General features: G+C 43.1%; 1 protein-coding gene across 1 annotated transcript; it reads right to left on the bottom strand.

The window, feature by feature from the left end:
* Positions 1-4,157: 4,157 nt before the first annotated feature.
* LOC149276445 (uncharacterized) lies at positions 4,158-13,483 on the bottom strand. Its single transcript, XM_089503638.1, has 18 exons — positions 13,413-13,483; positions 12,769-12,870; positions 12,229-12,403; positions 11,717-11,828; positions 11,401-11,507; positions 10,551-10,677; positions 10,213-10,333; positions 9,092-9,177; positions 8,676-8,818; positions 8,380-8,439; positions 8,194-8,260; positions 7,791-7,885; positions 7,451-7,579; positions 5,679-5,793; positions 5,232-5,369; positions 4,818-4,997; positions 4,509-4,584; positions 4,158-4,401 (listed from the first exon to the last, which is right to left on the bottom strand). The coding sequence occupies exons 1-18, from the start codon at positions 13,481-13,483 to the stop codon at positions 4,158-4,160; spliced, it is 2,148 nt and encodes a 715-aa protein (XP_089359764.1).

Here is a 13,483-nt window from a genome sequence, read left to right on the forward strand (position 1 = left end):
ACTGATAATATAGCACATCATATTGTGATAAGCTGCTGTTGTGTTTTTATTGATCCATGTCTGGTACTGAATGGGTTACTGAAATTACCTATTGGCAAGCAAGGGGGGGGGGCTCCAGCTTCCAAGAGACTGGCTGAGCATCATGGGAGGTGTAGGCCACTGAATCTGGAATACCATAAGCTACCTGTTCCTCTTTACCTGCCCCAGGTGGGTGTACGTAGGAGAAGAGCGAAACATGGTTTGTTGAGGGTGCGAGAAACTATTGCCAGCCCCCACCTCTTAACCGGCACAAATCAGCTGTGTTGTGTGGTTGAGATAGGGTTAACAAGTCCATTGTGGTAGGGATGGTCAATGTGCACCAATGGGAAATAAGGATTGTCATATATTTAACCCTTTCAGTTACAGCTGATTTTTATTTCTATTATGAGTTGCACAGAGCTCGTAAATTAAATGGTTAATCCACAATCCAAGCAGTTGCCATGGGGGGGGCTTAGATGTAATGGATGGAAGTTTTACTTTACTGAGAGGGACGTATATAAGTGGAACAGCCGCCCAGCAGAAGTGGTAGAGGGTAATACACTGAGTGTATTAAACACGCATGGGATAGGCATACGGCTCCTGAATCTAAGACGAGACCAACGACTGATTAAGGTTTGAGTCTTTACAGCAGGAGAACCAGGCAGACTAGACGGGGGCCGAATGGGGGCCGATCTGCCGGCAGGTTCTATAGGAAATAAAGTGCAGCTCGTTAGCGCCCTCTATGGGAACCACAAACAGCTGCTACTTTTCCATCCATAGAACTTTGTTTTTACTCTTTGTCTTTTCTTATTTTGTAAACTGGATAGAAAGTTAATTCCTTTTCACGTGGTTTTTTTTTTATACAGGCTTTAAAATTTCTATGGTTCGGGAATTTCTAAATTTTTATCAACCAAAATGATTTGTTTTCAGGAATTGTTACGCTTTATAACCAATGGGAACGCAGAAAAAGGAAACGCGGAAATCCCGTTTTATTTCTTTTTTTTTTAACTCCGGTGTCCCAGCTCGCTAGATTTCTTTCCATCGACTAACAATTAGAGCCCAATCTCGGTGCATCCAACAAAAACCAGAGTGTGTCACAGACAAAAATAATCTGTGAAAAGATAAAAGATTAATAAAAAATAAAAATATCAAGAAAAAATAAAAGTAATATAATAAAGTATTTATTTATTTAGACCAATGAAATGGTGGCGATGGTCGATTTGTTGTAGATGCAGGTTGACAAGCTGTTTCCCACAATAGCATTCTGCTTTATGACTGCGTTTGACCTTTAACCTCTCAAAGTATTACCCAGAATCCCCTGCTGTCCGTAGCCCGTGTCTATCTGGTTTCAGGATCTCTCTGTACATTCTGGTCGAACAGACCTAGAAGTGAAGCAGAAGAAGACAATGCAGGCCAGCCAAGACACATCGTAGATCCATATGTCCCAAGTGTCCCTCTTTAGGATGACCAGTCCCTCCACTGAAGCCCCTCTTTTAAAGGCGCTCAGAATGTTTGCCGGGCATGAGGGTATCGCAGGGTTCTACAGCCCTAAAAGCCCCGATAATGTGTATAGAATTTAAAATGCATAAATAAACGAGCCGCCAATCAGTAAAATGGCAAAACCGATTTTCTTTAATAAAATATTTCCTGTTCTAAATATTTGCCTTACCTGTTCTTCTAGATACCCCTTTGAATTGGCACTGGCCCGGCGGCACCCTGCATGTGAATAGCCCCAGGCAACCTCCGCAATCTGACGGCTTCTGGCAGGAGCGGCCGGCGATGACATCACAGGATGACTAAGAGAGTCATAACAGGCACATCGCATAAATATTTAGAAGGCTGACAGTTCAATCAGCCAGTTACATTTTATAAAGTATTTTGGTCACCATGGCAACCAATAGAAGGTTCCTTATTAATGGACCATTCCATTGGTTGCTATGGTGATAAGACCAATTCTCAATACGGTACCGGGGCGGCTCTTTAATAACCTCCTTCTTAATGTATTGATGGGAGCTGATACATTGTAACGAGTTCAGATGGAGGAATAAGAATGGTGGACGTGAGAAAACCACCAGAGAGCGAATAATTATACATGATTTGCCATAAAATAGTCAACAACATCTAAAAAAATACCTGGAAAACTGTTACGTTGGTCAAAAGTGAAATACAAAGTATCCCCGAATCAAGGGATAGCCGTAAATTTCAATCAGGGGTTCCCCAGTTTCTTACCGTGTCCATGTTGAACTCTCCATGGGATCTCGCAAGTTGGATGGACTCTGAGACCTTCTCCTTAGAAGATCCCCGTTCTTCCAAAACACTCAGCACCCTCGGCCCTTGCTTCTCCCCGTTTGTGGTCTCCCAACCGACGTCATCATCTTCGTCGTCTGCTTCCCACCAGCCATTCGCTGGTGACCTCTTCTTGACCATCTGGGCAAACGTTCCAGATCCTCCTGCCTGTCTAAACCTCTCCTGACCATTCCAGGAAGCCACCGGCCTCCCGTCTGCCCTCGCCCCAGCCTTGGCCGTTACAGCAACCGCCGTCACTAATATGGATGCCCGCAGGAGGGACACAAAATTCATGTTTTTCTACAATATTCTACAATCCGGTTCCAAAATTTGCAAGTTCTGTTGAGCTCTACCCAAGTAAGGGTTGGTCTTGTACCTCTTATTTATATAATGCTTGGATTTTGGGCCTCCACCCTTACCTGTCAATGACTGCAGAATTTCGGCCATCCCCTCTAACACACCTTTGCCCCTCGCATGGAAAATGTTCTCCCATCCTGACGTCACCCTTACAATGCACGGGATTTTTCCTACCTATCCATAAGTGCAAAAGGAGACGTTTAATCTCTCGCGGACACCTGTCTGGGTTACTCACGCACCACAAAGCAAACAGAGAAACCCGAAAGGAAACTCATCGAGACACAAGTTTGTGTAAGTCTCTCCATGAACAGAAAAACCCAGGATCAGATCGGCCCCATCCGGCCCCCGTCTAGTCTACCCGTTTCTCCTGCTGTAAAGACTCAAACCTTAATCAGTCGTTGGTCTCGTTTTAGATTCAGGAGCCGTATGTCTATCCCACGCATGTTTCATAAGGCTTCGAGACCGTCTGAGGAAGAGACCTTTGAGGTCCTGAAAGCCTATGTAACTTTACATCTTTTTCTATGCTGATTCAATAAAAGCTATCAATTTCTGAAAAAAAGACTCCATTTTCTCTTGGGCTAAAACGGTTCTATCCATTTTTTTATTTATCAAGATCCTAGACGTGTCATTGGTCAGCTGGACTGGTAAGTACAAACCAGTGCGTGGATCTCTCCGACGTCCAGATTCACGAGACTCCCAAATCATGAGATTGATTGGACAGTTTTATTGTCAGCAATGAAGTTACAAGAACACGGAGAGCTAAATGTATCCAGACGATGAAACGTTAGCCTTCCTCTGCTCCAAGTGTGTCTGGGTATGACATCATAAGATCGCTTTCTTGACATCATTAACTTAAAAAGTGAGAATACTTAAAATATTCCCTGATCTTCCATCGCATTGACATTGATGGCTCCGTTGGGAGTCCAGGTCATCATGCAGAAGTATTTAACTCAACAAACCCAAGTTTTTATGATATTTTGTGCACTGATTTCCCTGCTTTTGCTTGACATTGTGTTTAATAGGCAACCATCTTTCCAATATGATGCATTTGATGCCTTCAATCGCAGTGGTATAGAAAAAAAATCAAATGGAAACAAGTTGCAGGTCTGTGATGTCACAAATTTAAAGAGCCCTATATGGTGATGTCATAGCCGTGATTTTCCTTCTTGACATTTCGATGGGACTGGGCGGGTTTTGTTATCGGATTGGATTCCTCCAAATTTTAGGGCAAAAGGAATGTGCTACTGGGAAGATAGATACAATGTATCAGGTCCTAGTAGACAAGTAGTGGGGGGTCTACGACGTACCATGAGATCCTCGTGAGATGCGCCCTCATCAGGAAAGGCATATTGGGAATTTTATATTCCTCTACTAGACATGAAGGGTCTGGCGTTCATGAATGTAAAATATGTAGAAAGAAATATTATTTTACATGAGATCTTTCATATCACATGAGCTTGAGGTGTCCACCCAGTCCTGTCTCACAGATGTCCTCCTTAGGACTGTTGTTGGTGTCTGGAGGTGAGAAACGTCTTTCCGTCAGATGGACGAATTCTCCATACTCTGGGGTTAGGCCAGATCATGGCCTCAACCTGCTGCGGGCTGACTGTGGAGGGTGAGATGAGCCGCGATATCGGGCCACGGGATTGGAGGGAGAGACGCGCGGCCAGGAGACCCATCCGAACGCAGGTGTCTGTGTTTAATCCCGAAAGAGCCCCACAGAGGAGTCCGGCCATGAGGCTAATGGGAAGGAAGTGAAGTTTACAGTTTACACAAAGCAAGGAATCTATACCAGCCCAACCTCTTCATACCCCAAAGCACAAGGTTACCAAGTGGTGTAAAATTACCTGTCACCGGCGCCAGATACGTTGATGATGTCCTTTGGAGAAATTGGAGCGGCGGGGTAATGCAAGGCACATGGATCTCCACGGCGTACCTAACAGGAATGCATGAATTTAAAAACAAATGCAGCCGTATAATACAATGGCAACATCCCATGGGTTTTATTTAGATGTACAATCAACCAGAAGACGCTTGAACCCAACATTTTTTAAAGTGTATGATGTCATTAGTCTTTGGCGTGGAAAGAAACAGACCTTTGCTCGTTTTTCTTTGGTAAAGAAACCTCTTCAAGGATCGACCTCAGTACTGGAAACAGGGGCATGAAATACCCACCTTGGTTTTAGGACACAGGGACAAGGTCCCCTCATTGCTGAGACCACACAAGAGCACCCCATGGGCTCCTAAAGTCACTATCACAACGTGCAAATACTCCAGTAACGGTAGAGAGAGGGTAATGGCGGCGTCAATAACATCATCTAATTCCGATGGAACATCTAGAGGAAGAAAACATCAAAGGATCAAGTTAACTTGTGGGTCTACAATACAATGTATATTCCAAAGCCACCCAACACTCTCGTCGTAGGAGAAGGACATCGGTGACCACAAGAACGAGGATAAGATAATCAGACCAACCAGCACGCAAAATGTTCAGATCCATTCCCTTCCTTGTGGATATGGGAAGGAAGAGGGTCAGCCATCTATCCAAACTCAAATACTCAAAGTCTTACCAAAGGGCACTGGGCACCCCAGAGTCACGTTGATGGAGATCAGCTCTTTGAGGTTTGGGGAGATATAGGTCAGAGCTTTCCAGCTGTCGGAGAGAAAAGGTTTTGAAGCTTTGTCTACGTCTGTTGGCTCGTAACAAACTGTAAAGCAATAAGACATCAAATCCGTTACGAGAGCCAATGAAACATCTGAGGAATTTTAGTATAAAAAAAAAAACAACATGCGCAAAAGGGTTAAAATGAACTGTATGGGGTTTGGTGAGCCTATAGAATTCCCGAAGTTACGATCTTTACTCCAGAGTGGTTCCTCGATAACGATCCTGGGGGTCTGCAGATATTTTGACCAGGGTACAAAACATAGAATGCTTTAGGAAAGGTTGCCCCAGCCCCGCAGAGCTTACAGTCTACACGAACCGGGACTCGGGGCCCTAAGTCTGAGTGGACGCTGACCTGGCACGGAGTTTTTCCGGGCGAGATCACAGACATACTGGATGGTGGACACCGGTACATTCCCATCAATACACAACAGCGGGGTCTGCCGGAGACTGTCGGCAAACTGAGACACCTAAAAGAAGACAGCGATAAGAGGATAATTGGTTAAATTGGTACAAACTTACTTATTATCAATGGGCTGGAGGGTCCATTGAGCTGTGGGTTGGAATGTCAGTCAGCATTAACAAAAACCTGCTTTTTATCTAATTTTGCCCCAATAATCTCCCTTTATCTGCAGACCTGGAGCCGCCGTTGCTGTCAGTCATGTGATATTTTGGGTGACTTTCCCGGCTCAAACCCCACACTGAGCTGATGCTTTATGGCAATGCTAATGAAGTCCGTTCCTCCATAGACTTTCATTAGTCAGAGAGTCCGACTGGGTGATTGAGACTGAGCCATTCTATTGTTCCCCACAGACAGTATGATAAGGAGTCGGGGGGTTTAGTAGAACCCGAAATGGCAAACATGCAGCTGCCTGAAAACATTATATTATAGGGGCAAAAATACTAAAACCGGTTAAAAAAAGAAATAATAAATAATTCAATATTTAGATATTATAACCTTGTATTTCAGAAGACATTTCAGAACTTCCCATCCTTGGTCTCGTGCTGGAGGGATGACCTCCCAGACTCTCTCACAATTTCCATCCCGTTTTGGAGTGTGAGTGACGTTTCCAAAGCACGGGGATCACCCTGTCATCAAGGGGCTTTTCTCAGATTTTAAACATAGCAACAAATAAGTATGTATTGGGGAGATTGGCTCATCGAGTGCGCTCATCCTGGGTGTCGGATCCGCTCTGGATGATCTCTTCAAAGATAACAGATCCCTTCTTAATCTGCTTAACCCAACAGCATCAGTGCTTGAATTCAGGTTTACATGACATTAGACTCCATACTATTTCTTTTTTCTTTTTTTAATTAGTAGACCCCTCACCAGAAAAATAAAACTTCGGATTAATCGCTACAAAAAAGTTTGTCAAATATATATATTTTTAATTATTTTAATGGAATAAAAAGTTAGAAAATTACAAAAAAATTTATTTCACTAAATTTCTGTTTCAGCTCCTAGAACATAATATTTCTAACTGGACTCTTCTGCTGGGCTATGGCTCACTTATAATACCTTAATATATCATCTACTGGTGCAGGACTCGGGTAACAGATACGTAACGACTGTCATGGTGGGTTGATTTAAATGGGATATGCTTTATGGTGAGAAGAATATAATTAAAATTGGTTGTTTTCTCAAATTAATTTAAATAAACATGGAGGCAACCCCACAACATTTTAAATTATTAAACAATTATATATATATATTAATAATAATTATTAATATATATAAATAAAATAATGATAATAAAAACAACAATTACTATAACAATAATATATATAAATAAGACAAATAACTATTATTTAATACTATTACTACTACTAATTATTATTATATATAAATAAAATAATGATAATAATAACGATTACTATAACAATAATATATATAAATAAGACAAATAATTATTATTTAATACTATTACTACTACTAATTAATATTATATATAAATAAAATAATGATAATAATAATAATAATAATAATTACTATAATAATAATAATAATTATATATAAATAAGACTAATAATAATCATTATTATTAGTAGTATTAAATAATAATAATAATAATTGTTCTAAAAAGCCTCTTTTCATTAGGATTATTGAAGTGGGGTCACGATTCTTACATAGGTCTCGGTTATACGCTGATGGATATCCATGTCCCCGAGACCGAGGCTCAGCTCCCCGCTGTCTGTGATCACCGCGCAGTACGTGGCTGTATTGTGGCCCTTCAGCTGCGCTACGCCGCGCATGTCCTGCGACAGAAAAAGAACATACAGTTTGTGCCGCGTAAAAAGGGCATTAAATGGAAAAATGAAGACTCAGGTGACATAACTGACGTTTGTGTAGAATAATTTCACATGGTGAATTTAAAATGATGCATTTTGGAGGACTTGGGTTGATCCGTTGTCTATACGTCTATGGGCCCGATGAGTGGTGGGGATGACCCAGTAATGGCAGACTCACCATGTGGGAGCAGAACCGGATCACCGAGTCAGCGTGGTCATCCTGCCCCAGAGCCGAGATAAAGAGCGGCTTCTCTCCAAGGCGGCTCAGACAGTCTGCAGGAGGACAGAAAATGCACGCAGTCGTCAGTAAATAGAACCGGCTTACACTTACACAGCAGCCGGCCTTATCATACTGCCTGTGGGGAACAATAGAATGGCTCAGTCTTAATCACCCAGCTGGACTCTCTGACTAATGAAAGTCTATGGAGGGACGGACTTCATTAGCATCGCCATAAAGCATCAGCTCAGTGTGGTGTTTGAGCCGGGAAAGTGTGTGTACATATGTGTGCCAGTGCGTATGCTGAGGGCCAAGGGGCCGGAAGGTGCTCAAGGAGAACATTTCTTTTTTCCATTTGACTCACCTGCCAAATTCCTGCCGACTCCTCCAAAAGACTGATGAACCCGGCCAGGATTGGTCTGACCCCCGAACTACAAAAGACATCTCAGAATAAAACACAGCAGAAAACAATTAAGCAGCTTTTTTTTCTGCTGCTATGGCAACAAATGTTCACCTTATCAATAGACTCTGATTAGTAATTACGTCTTACCACCATCTTGTCATTAGCTGACTTTGCGATGAAATCGACATTGATGCCTCCGATCACAACCTGGGGAGGAAAAAAAAAGACAATTTGATTGTGGAAAATAAAATTAAACTGCATTTCTTAATGATACTTCCCATGTGTCCCTGTTTAGTCTGATCAGTCCCATTTTTTCCTCCCCTGATGCCCCTCTTTTCTAGGAGGTCAGAGTGTTTGCTGGGTATGAGGGTATACTATTAATGCAATACTGAAAGGGTTACGGCGCTTACCGGTGACATTAACCTGCCTGGTAAAAGACTTACAGGTTTGGAGTCAGCGGGAGGTTTTTCGCGTCTTTCAGGACACGGAGGGCTCTTCCTCGCTCCCCGTTTAGGGCTCCAGATCTCACTGAGAGCGACCGCGATGCGGCTGCCCACCTTGGCGTTGTTTTTAATGAGCGCGATATCTGGGCAGGGGTGATGTGAGGAAACATCGTCCACCTAGTAGCTCAGTCCGTATGTGGCCCCTGCCCTGACAACGGGGTCCACTGAAGTCCTAAAAAGTCTGAGAGTCACTCCAGATACCCCCTTTCTGATACCACCTTGCAGGGGCAGTTCCTGGAAAATGTGGCAGATCATGTGGCTGGGTGGTCAGGATCCTTTCGATCCACCAAATACCCCCCGACCTTCTCCATAACACCCCCCCATCCCGTTACCTGCCTACATCTATCAAAGGATACTGGATCGCAAGGATTTGCCTCCTGTCAGCTCATTGACCCTCCGCAGCACAAACGGCGTCACCTCCTTTCCCACAATCCCCTGCAGCCTAATGGGGGGAAAATGCATGTTTTGCAACTATGCATGGGGAGTCCTGTATACAGTAATAACCCCCAGCGCTGTATACAGTAATATAACCCCCCAGCGCTGTATACAGTAATATAACGCCCCAGTGCTGTATACAGTAATATAACGCCCCAGCGCTGTATACAGTAATATAACCCCCCAGCGCTGTATACAGTAATATAACCCCCAGCGCTGTATACAGTAATATAACCCCCAGCGCTGTATACAGTAATATAACCCCCAGCGCTGTATACAGTAATAACCCCCAGCGCTGTATACAGTAATATAACCCCCAGCGCTGTATACAGTAATATAACCCCCCAGCGCTGTATACAGTAATATAACCCCCCAGCGCTGTATACAGTAATATAACCCCCCAGCGCTGTATACAGTAATATAACCCCCCAGCGCTGTATACAGTAATATAACCCCCAGCGCTGTATACAGTAATACCCCCCAGCACTGTATACAGTAATATAACCCCCCAGCGCTGTATACAGTAATATAACCCCCAGCGCTGTATACAGTAATATACCCCCAGCGCTGTATACAGTAATATAACCCCCAGCGCTGTATACAGTAATATAACCCCCAGCGCTGTATACAGTAATATACCCCCCCAGCGCTGTATACAGTAATATAACCCCCCAGTGCTGTATACAGTAATAATTCCCCAGTATATAGTAAAAGCCAGCTGTCATTGGTCAGAGAGTCCAAGCAGTCATTAAGACTGAGCCATTCTATTGTTCCCCACAGGCAGTATGATAAGGAGTCGGGGGGTTTAGTAGATCGGGGATCAGATAACAGAGCGAGAATCATACAAATGGCTGATATGCAGCTGCCTAAAAACTTTATATTATGGGGCAAAAACTACAACTGGGGTAAAACAGAAAATAGCTGGAAATTTTAGATACATATTTTGAATCTGATAGAGGAATAGAAAACAAAAAATGGTAGGGGCTCATCTGTAAGAATCGTGGTCTGCACACATCTGTACACAGCATGAGGTGGCACGTACGTGGCTTCCGTGAGGGCCTGTTGGATGGCTTCTTCTATCTCCTGTCCAGAGGACGAGTGCTCAGAAGGAATGGGAACGGCTATCAGGACTCCACTTCTCAATCTAATCTCCAGGGACCTGGCTGGCAGGAGGAAAGGTCATTGGTGAAGCTTGGAGATGACAGATAGCAAATACCGAAGCGTAAAACCCGTTTTGGTTATTTTGACGGAACGTCTCAGGGGGAAATATATTTATTCCAGGATTATTATTTGGGTTCCTTATTAAAAAAAATAAACAGTTCTTTCTGATTCATTTCCAAAGTTGCCGTTTCCAAACAGGACTTTACTTCAACGTCTTACCAATGAGCTGTGCAGCTTCTACCTCGTTCCGGACATGACAAGGAGCCTGGAACCCACAGCGTGGGGTAAAAAAGGACGGGAAATCTCTAGAATCACCAAACGTAGAAACGCAGACTCCTTCTGTTTCCTAGCATGAAATTAAGAAGACATCAAGTGTAAGAAGAGTTCTGTATAACAGTTGTCCAACTCGAGACCTATAGGATATGGTCAGTAAGGACTCGCCCATAACCAACAAATGCATAATAAGAGGTCACCTCTGTGGTCTACAAGGAGTTATCAACAAGGTCTCTTCTCTGGTCTACATGGTCTACTCTGTGGTCTACAATGTGTTACTAATAATGTTTTCTCTGTGGTCTACAAAGTGTCATCAACAAGGTCTTCTCTATGGTCTACAAGGAGTTATCAACAAAGTCTCCTTTTCTGTAGTCTACAAGGAGCTATCAAGAAGATCTCCTCTATGGTCTACAAGGAGTTATCAACAAAGTCTCCTCTGTGGTCTACAAGGAGTTATCAACAAAGTCTCCTCTGTGGTCTACAAGGAGTTATCAAGAAGATCTCCTCTATGGTCTACAAGGAGTTATAAATATGGTCTTCTCGATAGTCCACAAGGAGTTATCAACAAGGTCTCCTCGATAGTCTACAAGATGTTATTTACAAGGTCTACTCTTCGTCCTTGACCTACAGGCTTGTTACGTTCCACATGGATCTTTATACATTACCATTTTCATGGGGTCCACTCTCCAGATTTTTATAACTTATTCCACAAAAAAACTTGGATAACACCAGTCTACCTCACCGAAAAAAACAACTTGGTTCTCATCAAGAACACAAATCAAATTCTACTTTTTACCAGATACTCCAGAGTACGGCCAATGTCTAGGATAGACTTCACTCCGGCTGATACCACCGCCACCGGCGTTCTTCCTAATTCCGTCAGATCCGCGCTGATATCCATGGCTAAGGCAGAAGAGAAAGGATCTTTGATGATCTTTTATGTAACTTTTTTATGTAATATTTAATATTTTTTACAATTCATATTGTTAATTGGTTTAAATATGTTTCCAAACAACAAACATTCAAAAAACTAAAAAGAACCTACTGGATGGTAAATTGCATTAATATTATTTATACAGCCCAAGGCTTAGCTGTAAAGCCGCGTTTCTTACTTTTCTCCCCATCGCGATGAACGCCTCCTATGCCGCCGGTCACAAACACAGGAATTCCAGCGTGATGAGCGGCTATCATGGTCCCAGACACAGTACTTCCCCCAGACATCCCCTGGGGATAAGAAGGACAAGGAGAAAAAAAAGGAGAAAGAGAAAAAGGAGAAAGAAGAAAGAGAAAAAGGAGAAAGAAGAAAGAGAAAAGGGAGAAAGAAGAAAGAGAAAAGGGAGAAAGAGAAAAAGGAGAAAGAGAAAAAGGAGGAGAACGAGAAAAAGGATAACAAGGAAAAGGAGAAAGAGAAAAAGGAGAAAGAGAAAAAGGAGAAAGAAGAAAGAGGAGAAAGAGAAGAAAGAGAAAGAGAAAAAAGAGAAAAAGGAGAAGAAGATTTAACAAGTAATTCATTGGCATTTATCTGCTGTAATAGTCCAATCAGCGCTGTTTTATGTTCCGTGTCTTCTCCAGGAATGCGATGGAGATGTCTTCATATCTATAGATAATTCTCATGCAGAAATACCTGGCTTAGAACATACGGAAGATCCCTTCGCGAAACCTTAACGCACTCTTTGCTTTTGGCCAGAAAGAGCAGCTCTTCTTCGCAAAGACCGACGTGGACTTTGCCCTTTAAGATCCCCACCGTCGCCGGCACCGACCCGTTCGTCCGCACGACGTCCTCTACTTCTTTAGCCATGCTGGGAATTACAGTAAACAGAACGTCCGTCCTTCTCACATCTAATGTTCCGTCTAGACGGGGCAAAAACCTAGCACCCCCCTCACCCATAATACAACATAACGTGGAGCATTCCAAGGGTGTCATCATGACATCATCATCAAAGCATCATCACATATGTCATTGAGAATAAAATTTTCCAACGTTCCTGGTGGTTGTTCCTGAACGATTACTGTGAGTTCTAGTTCTAGAGCAGCTAGAACGCGTCAACTGTCTACTGATGCCCCACGATGGTCTGTACGTAATACGGCGCCTGTAACTATTTTATTGAATTTTAGGCTCGGAAGGTCTCCTGGTTGATTAAAGGACCCAACGTTTAGAACAAACCTGATGTTGTGTGGATAAGGCATCCCGTGCGTTATAATTGTACTCTCTAGAGCCACGACCGGCCTCCCGTCAGCCAAAGCCTGCCTCACGCCGGGGTGAATCCTGAAGGAAGAATCTGGACAGAAAAATCCCAGAGCTGGATTTAGCGGTTATGCGCCTCATAGACGTACAGAAACCGCCAACCAGTACAGCTGTCCTATCCGGGTTCATTTAGACCTTTGGGGATAATTTACACCCTTTGGAGCAAATCGGCCCGGATTTTTACCCCCATAATGAGCTAGAGTAGTTTACAAAATAATCCTATAGTGTCTATCTCTGACTGCCCGCCGGTATTCTGATACACCGGAAATACTCAATGGCTGATCACTCCCATTGGTTGTTAAAAACTTATTTCTTCCCCCCTTTCAAAGACAAAAAGGCAATTAATCTAAAACTAGAGGGTGAGAGGCTGAGATGGAATCGAAAGAAGTTTTACTTTACTGAGAGGGTGGTAGATTAGTGGAACGGCCTCCCAGCAGAAGTGGTAGAGGCTAATACAACAAGAGCATTTGAACATGCATGGGATAGACATTTTGCCCTTAAACTTAAGATTCGGTAAAATTTACAAATTTGCTTGAAATCGTTTTTTATTTAGATTCACTTACTGTGACAAAGTCTCTGTCCAATCGCGGCTCCTCCTGGCCGACCTGCGGAGCTTCGCACTCCGGAGCCGCAT

This window comes from Sceloporus occidentalis, unplaced genomic scaffold (assembly GCF_023333645.1).
Source record: "Sceloporus occidentalis isolate IW3139 unplaced genomic scaffold, rSceOcc1.0.p SCAF_238, whole genome shotgun sequence".
NCBI classification, from domain to species: domain Eukaryota; kingdom Metazoa; phylum Chordata; class Lepidosauria; order Squamata; family Phrynosomatidae; genus Sceloporus; species Sceloporus occidentalis.